The following is a 7,595-nucleotide window of genomic DNA, read 5'->3' on the forward strand; positions in this document are numbered from 1 at the left end:
AGTCTCCCACAGCAAATAATTATCTGGCCCAAAATGTCAATAGTGCCAAGTTTGGGAAACTCTGTTCTAAATGTATGTGACACTTATTTGTATAATCATTTGTCATCTAATCAGACATATTTCCTAGTATTGTTATTTAAATAATTGCTCTTTTGTCTGTCTTCTTAAACTACTTTGATTTCTCTTTTGTGCTAAGCTAAGCACATTGATCTGGTATTCTAGTGATTTCTTACAATCCCAGCACTTTGGGAGGCTGGGATTTTGCCAGGTTGCCCAGGCTGGTCTCGAATTCCTGACCCCAGATGATCCACCCACCTCAGCCTCCCAAAGTGCTGGGATTACAGGCATGAGCCACCATGTTCCACTTAATCCTTTGGCTTTAAATACCGTCTGTAAGATAATGAATCTTTAATATATATCTCCAACTGAACTCTTTTGAGTCCATACTCATATTCACATGATTGCTGAACATCTTCGCCTTTAAGTAGAGGAGCACTGTACAGCTCAACATGTTCCAAGTGGTTCTTTTATTTTTATTTTTTAGAGACAGAGTCTTGTTCCATTGCCCAGGCTGCAGTACAGTGCAGTGCAGGATCACTGCAACCTCAAACTCCTCAAAGTCCTGGGCCCAAGTAGTCCTCCCACCTCAGCCTCCCACATAGCTGGGATTACAGGCATGCACCACTACACTTGGCAAAGTGAAATCTGGAGATTTTCACAAACTTAGTGCTCTCCAGTCTCCTTCTCAGTTACTCTACCCAGTTAATCTGGCCAAAGACGTAGGAGACATCCTGTATTTTTCTCTTTTCCTCATCTCCCGCATTCAATCTGTGAGGAAGTCGCATTAGCTTACTTCTAAACTATATCTGAATTTGTTTATTTTTTCCAGTGCCACCACCTTTGTTCAAGCCCGCTTCATCTCTTATCTAGACTGCTCTAACAGCTACAAACGGATCTTCCTCCTCCCATTTTCCTCGCCGCCTTCGTTGTGCCTCACATATAATTGGAGCAACCTTTTTAAAGCCTGAGTCAACCAGATCATTTCCTGGCTTAAGCTCTCCAGTGGTTCTGCATAGTTTTTAATATACTCAGAAGCCTCTACCTTCACCCCTCAGATCCTATGTGACTCGGCATTTCTGGCCTCATCTTCGACCCTTTCGCACATGCCCCTCCCTGAACCACACTGCCCCTCTTTCTGTTCTTTGATCCCAACTGCATTCCCACCTCCCCAGGTTACCCGTGGCCATTCACTCTGCCCACGGCATCCTCCACATGGCCGATCGGATGTTCTTGTGGCTTGTTCCTCACTTTTTTCAGGTCTCGTTTTTTCAGTGACCCTTCTTGATGACCTAAATAGCCCCTATTCCTATCTCTCTAACCCAACAGCCAGTCTTATTTTTTCTTAGCGCTTTTATTTCCTGAATTTATTTTATTCATTCAATTTGTTCATATGACGATTATCTTCCTCCACCCTTAGAATGTAAATTTCTTTCTTACCTTAAGTACCATGTCTAGCACATCGTAAACACTCTATAAACATTCACCAAATGGATGAATTAGTTAATTTGCCCGTACACCTGTCTCTTCTACTTAAATGTTAGAAGCCTTACATTTGTTATTTAGAATTTCGTATGCACAAAGAAGTCAGAGAGCATGTTCTGATCATCTTTAAACCCTGCAAACATATTGATGCAGTGGTTAAAAACTCAAGTTCTGCAGTCAGACTGGTCTAGCTCTTCCTGTTTCCATCTCTGCATGTGACTTGGCCAAATTACTTATAATTTGAAGCTTTAACTTTCTTATCTGTAAAATAGGGACAATAATAGTATCTACTTTATAGGGTCATTGTGAGAATAAAATAAAGCAATATGTAGAAATTATTTAGTATGGGTCCTGGAATATTTTAAATGCTCAGTTAAAGTTAGCTATTTTTCTTATTTCTTCATTTACACTCTTAAGTTCCTTAAAGTTAGGGTGGGTCCCATAGGAATCTTAAGTTCCTTGTATGTATTTAAGTGTTTGCAGGAATGCAGAGAATATGTAACTCTTGGGTTGTATTTCTTTTTCAGGTTGGATTAGCAGCATGCCAGATTGCTAGAGCTTATGGCTTAAAGGTTTTGGGCACTGCTGGTACTGAGGAAGGACAAAAGATTGTTTTGCAAAATGGAGCCCATGAAGTGTTCAATCACAGAGAAGTGAATTATATTGATAAAATTAAGGTAAAATTTTCCACCATTTTACAAATGTCAAACTTTGTTCCTTGGAGACTTACGTGTTTTTTTAATACGTTTTTAACCAACTACTCCTTTAAAGCTGTTTGCTTCCGTTTTTCAGTGCCTGGATGAATTTTTATGCGTGTTTTAAAACTTTATTTAAAAAACAGAGATGTCTAAGTTTTAAACCTTCACTATCATTTTTATATTGTTTATGTGTATTAAGTAGAATATAGCTTCTCTAGAATCTTATAGCTATAAAAATTGATTTTTTTAATGCAAATAACTTTTTAAGTACAGCTGCAGCTTTGTATTTGCAGCTGTGAGGTATTCTTAATATAATTTCAACAGATGAGAATTCTCCATGGAAGGTGAGATATCCATAGATTACAAACCGGATCTGTGTGGCCCAGGGAATGAAGTTCATTTGTTAGCTGGATGTTTTGGAGGAATAATCACTACTGCGTCCAAAATGGTGAGGTGGCATTTAGTTAGTTGCTGCATTTAACAGAATTCAAGCAGATTCTGAAGTTCTTCACTTGTACTATAGTAGCAGTTTGCTAAACACTTATTGCTTTGCTAATCCTCAACCACTTCCTCATGTTAGGGAGATTAGAATTTCCCAAATATTGAGTACTGTGTAAACTAGATCATTACAAATGAAGGAAAAAATAGGAGTGAGAATTTATTACCTTTTTGGCAATCATCTTACCAAAAAGCCCAGCAAAAGCGCTCCTTTGTTATACGTCTGGGAAACCTAAGATCTAGCACTCACTGCTGATACCATTATCCAAGAATATTCACAAAGATGAAAAATGGCCTGTTATTTTAAGAGTATGGTTTTTGGTTAGCAATAATCTAATTTTAAGATCATGAGGTCTTGGGAGCTTCAACTGACTCCTGCTTAAGTCTCTCCCATTCTCAAAAACATTCTCTTAACCTTTATCTCATCCCCCTCTCTCACCTCCTCTTTCCCACAAAACTTCTTGAAAAAGTAGTATTTATTGGTTTTACTTCCTTACCGTCCATCACTTCTCACTGCAGTTTTGCTTATAGCCCAAGTATTTATACTGCTTCTCAGAAGTCACTGAGAAGCTCCTAATTAACAGTCTGCTGGTCTTCTTTCAGTCTTCATCTTGTTTGATTTTTCAGGAGCATATGACCCTGACCACATTTCTTTGAAACTGGTTCTCTTCTTACTTTCCTGACTTTTCACTTTCAGTCTCCCCCTCTTCATGTTATTTAATATTCATATTCCTTAAGTTGTTTTTGCTTGGTCTCACATCTTCCCTGGTGCTAGACTTTCATCCTGATCAGTCTCATATACTCTTGTGGCTCCCTTAATACCCATATGCTGTTGATTTCCAAAACTGTCTTTGGCGTGAGTTGACTTCCTTCATGCCATCAACCCGCTAGACATTGCTACTCATCTGGTCCCCCAAGAGAGAAACCTTCATTTTATTTGTTTTTCCTGTCTTTTAATTATCATTTTCCCTCCCACCCAGCAAGTTGGTTACCTCATTTTATCAGTTTCTTCTCTGACATGCCTTTCAAATGTATTTCCTTATCTCTATTCCACTCACCACCATAACTTAGTTTAGGCCTCAGTTTCTCCAGCCTTGACTGTTATTCATAACTGAACTAATAAAAAAACTACAGAAACAACTAAAATGGAAGCTTTATGAGGACAGCAGTTTTGTCTCTCTGTTCCCTACTGTACTTGCACGTGCAATAATAAACACCTGTAGAAAACAACAACAGCAAAAACACAATCCAAATCCTTTAACATGGCATTCACTGTATTTTCGCTATCTGTCCCAACTTACAGTCTCCTCTCTCCTACCTCTTCCTCTTCCTGCCACTCCCCCTTACCTGATTATGTACTTCAGCTCCGCTTGTATTTCAGTCCTGTGGTCTCAGTCCCCTCCATCTTTGCTTTTCTGTTTCTTTGGTCCAGACTGACTCAGCCTCAGATCTAACTTCCCCTTACTCATCTTCCTTTCTTTTGGCTTAGGAAACTCCTATTCATCCCTCAGGGCCAAGTTCATCATCTCTGTGGAACTTTCTCTGACCGTGGCAGGCAATCAAACCTTAACCTTTTTTCTCTGTATTGTATGATTTATTTCTGCTAATGTGTTACTTAGCCCATTGCATTACAGCTATGACTGTAGTATTTCCTGTCTTTCTCACTAGTTTTGTTTTGAGCTCCCTTTGTTTGTCTTTGCATTCCTAGTACCTAGTGTAATCCCTGGCACAAGGATTCATTTGTGTGTGTGTGTTAATATAAAATGAATATAATGTAGATGTGTGTAGCTTTTTCTAAGAGCCAGCATCCATCATCCAAGAGCCCAAAAGAATTAGTGCGTTAAACAGATTATAAACCATTTAGAACAAAACCAGATGCACTAAAACAACAAAAATCATGGAAAACCAAACAGCTAATGATATTTTCTTTTGCTTTTTGTTTATTAATAAAAATGGGAGCCCCCTGGGGCTTTGGGACTTTTGATTTGTTGTTTCTTTATGAAATTTTATTTTAAAGATAGAAAATTTTCAGCTAAGGAAAAGTATTTTATACTCAAGTTGAGTCTAGCACCTGAAAATTCCAGGCAAATTTTATTTCATTACAGCAATGTATTTAGTACAAATCGTTAGCATTTTAGATGTTCTGGCTGGTACCTTGGAATTACATCATAATTATATAATTAGATTATTTAAAATTTTGCATTACTAGTTTCAAAGATGTAGCATTTATATATCATTTGAAACATATTTTTATAATATCTTGTATAGATAGTAGCTATTTTACAGTTTTTCACTTGCTATCTTACTCTACATTTCTCTTTTATTATATAGAAATATGTTGGTGAGAAAGGAATTGATGTAATTATTGAAATGTTAGCTAATGTAAATCTTAGTAAAGACTTGAGTCTTCTGTCACATGGAGGACGAGTGATAGTAAGTATTCCTTTTCTTTTTTTTTTTTTTACCATTTTAATGTTTTACCACAATTTAACACTATTTTGCAGTAATCTTTAACTGTAGACTTGCCGTTTTTCATATTAGGTTGTTGGCAACAGAGGTACTATTGAAATAAACCCACGGGACACCATGGCAAAGGAGTCGAGTATAATTGGAGTTACTTTCTTTTCCTCAACCAAGGTAGGAAAAGAAGTACTTCTGATTTTGATAACTTAAACATTGGTACAGTTTGCCTATTCAGGCAAACAGAAAGTTTGAGTAGATGTTAAACTTAGTTATATGACTAGAGGGAGTTGGTAAGGATTAGTCACCAGAAGGACAGCTAGGGTAACAATATAATTTATATCCAAGTAAGCATATCTTTTGAGATAGAAATGTGATACTAGTAATTATTTCAGGACAATAGGTATTTTGTACACTAACACTGTCTCGGGCAGATAGGATTTATGGTTATCATGTAGAGAACTACTTTTTCTATTGTTATGGACAAGTTGACAAAAGTCACACATTTGTAAGAGGCTATGGAATAACACTTAGATTCTGAAGTTTTTTTAATGCTTCTGAAAATTAAATCATGGTTCACTACAAAAAGAAATTTATTTTTCCTTTTTCTTAGGAGGAATTTCAGCAATATGCAGCAGCCCTTCAAGCTGGAATGGAAATTGGCTGGTTGAAACCTGTAATAGGTTCTCAATATCCATTGGAGAAGGTGGCCGAGGCTCATAAAGATATCATTCATGGCAGTGGGGCTACTGGAAAAATGATTCTTCTCTTATGATGAATTCTTTCATGGATTTCCTGTGTAATCAGAGGTACTGTCTTTCCCCCAGTTGTACTTACCCTATCTTTTCTTTAATTAATATTCGATTCCATGAGTTTCTTACGTGAAAAAATAAGATTTTTCTTTAAAGAACAGAGGCAGAAGAGTAAAATTCATTGTATTGCTAGCAATATTTTTTTTATGCCATCTGTCTCAAATCAAGGAGTCATCATAGTAGGAAATAGCATGTTAGTCATCGTTTGGCATGAGGGTGCATTCCAGTAATTCTTAATTGATACTTGATTAATTCCATACCTTTGATTAAAACATGCTAGTTCAAAATAAGACTGCTCAGTTTCCAATGGTTTTCAAGCCTGCTTACCTTTGTAAAGTTTCTCTAGTCTCTGATTAGCCATGGCTGTATTGGACTTTGAACATTTTCTGGACTCAAAACCTCTACTCTAAACTAACCTCATTTGGATGTGTAAGTCTTTTGTAAAGGCAAAAATAAATAATGTCCAGGATAATTTATTAGTTTTCTCAGTATTTTCCCAAATATTAGAATATTTACTTCATTATTGGTTGGCTGCCAATGACCCCATATGTTCTGTGAGAATACGAGCTTTATCTTTGATATACTGCATAGTCTCCAAATAGGTAATACTTCTCAATTGATTAGATTTTCAGAGTAAATTTAGAGTTATCTGTTTGTCTGGTGAGGGTCATATATTTTGTTGAAATAATTAAGCTCACAAATTTGATAAACGAAGAATTGTCTTCATTTGTCTCAATAATGTGTAATAAAATCTATAGAAAATCAAAACCTGCTTTTCCAGTTTTTATAGTATTTGCCTCTCATCACTTCTGCATAGCTCCTGACAGTTACTTCTTAACAGTGTTCTATGCTGGAAGCCTTTATCTAAACTAAATACAGGGATGACCTCTTAGCAATCTTGCCATCAATATTGTATTCAAGGAAATAAAAGTTTGATTATTTGTTATTTTTGTTTTTCATCACATGAGCACATCCTTTTGTTGTGTCACATTTTGTGGTTGATTGTTTTGACCTGATTTGTTCTGTTGAATGACAATTTCTGGCTTGAACATGGAATCCTGTTTCAGTAATAAACAGAAAATACTGCTAATTTCTATAGTTGAAGGATATCATTGGCTTCCGGCTGTATGTGCCATGACTGAAATGTTTTTGCTATTAGCATTTTCCAAGTTTATCCACTGTTTCTCTTATAGGTTAAATGCCCTGTAAAATTACTTAAAAAAAAAAAGAAAAGTGTTAAGGCAATGCCATCAATATAGGCTAGCATTTTATGTGCATCCTAAAATGGAGGATTCCTTTCCATGCAACAAGGTAAAAGAATAATTATTCTGTAAAAGTCAGTTTAATCTGTTTGTACATTTGCCTCATCTATAGAAAGAGCTAAAGCATACAGATGACTTAACACTTCAAAATACATCGATACAGTTTAATTAATTTTGAAGGCAAAACTAGCCAAACTCTATGCATTAACTACCATTTTTATGAATATGTAGCACTAGGTATGCTCTCTGCATAAATCTCTATGGTTTTAGTCTTGTTCCAACTTTCAACCAACTGCATTCACTACTTGGTTGGTGCCTGTGGC

General features: G+C 36.3%; 1 protein-coding gene across 2 annotated transcripts in view; it reads left to right on the forward strand.

Moving 5' to 3' along the window:
* LOC105482654 (crystallin zeta) overlaps window positions 1-7,104 on the forward strand; it is a 28,359-nt gene extending 21,255 nt beyond the window's left edge. For both annotated transcript variants that reach the window (XM_011742868.2, XM_011742869.3), the window contains 4 exons: window positions 2,070-2,219; window positions 5,070-5,171; window positions 5,280-5,375; window positions 5,812-7,104. In XM_011742868.2, the coding sequence (XP_011741170.2) occupies window positions 2,070-2,219; window positions 5,070-5,171; window positions 5,280-5,375; window positions 5,812-5,973 (510 nt within the window). In that variant the 3' untranslated portion in view covers window positions 5,974-7,104. The remainder of the gene's footprint in view (window positions 1-2,069; window positions 2,220-5,069; window positions 5,172-5,279; window positions 5,376-5,811) is intronic.
* Window positions 7,105-7,595: the final 491 nt, after the last annotated feature.

This window comes from Macaca nemestrina, chromosome 1, assembly GCF_043159975.1.
Source record: "Macaca nemestrina isolate mMacNem1 chromosome 1, mMacNem.hap1, whole genome shotgun sequence".
NCBI lineage: Eukaryota > Metazoa > Chordata > Mammalia > Primates > Cercopithecidae > Macaca > Macaca nemestrina.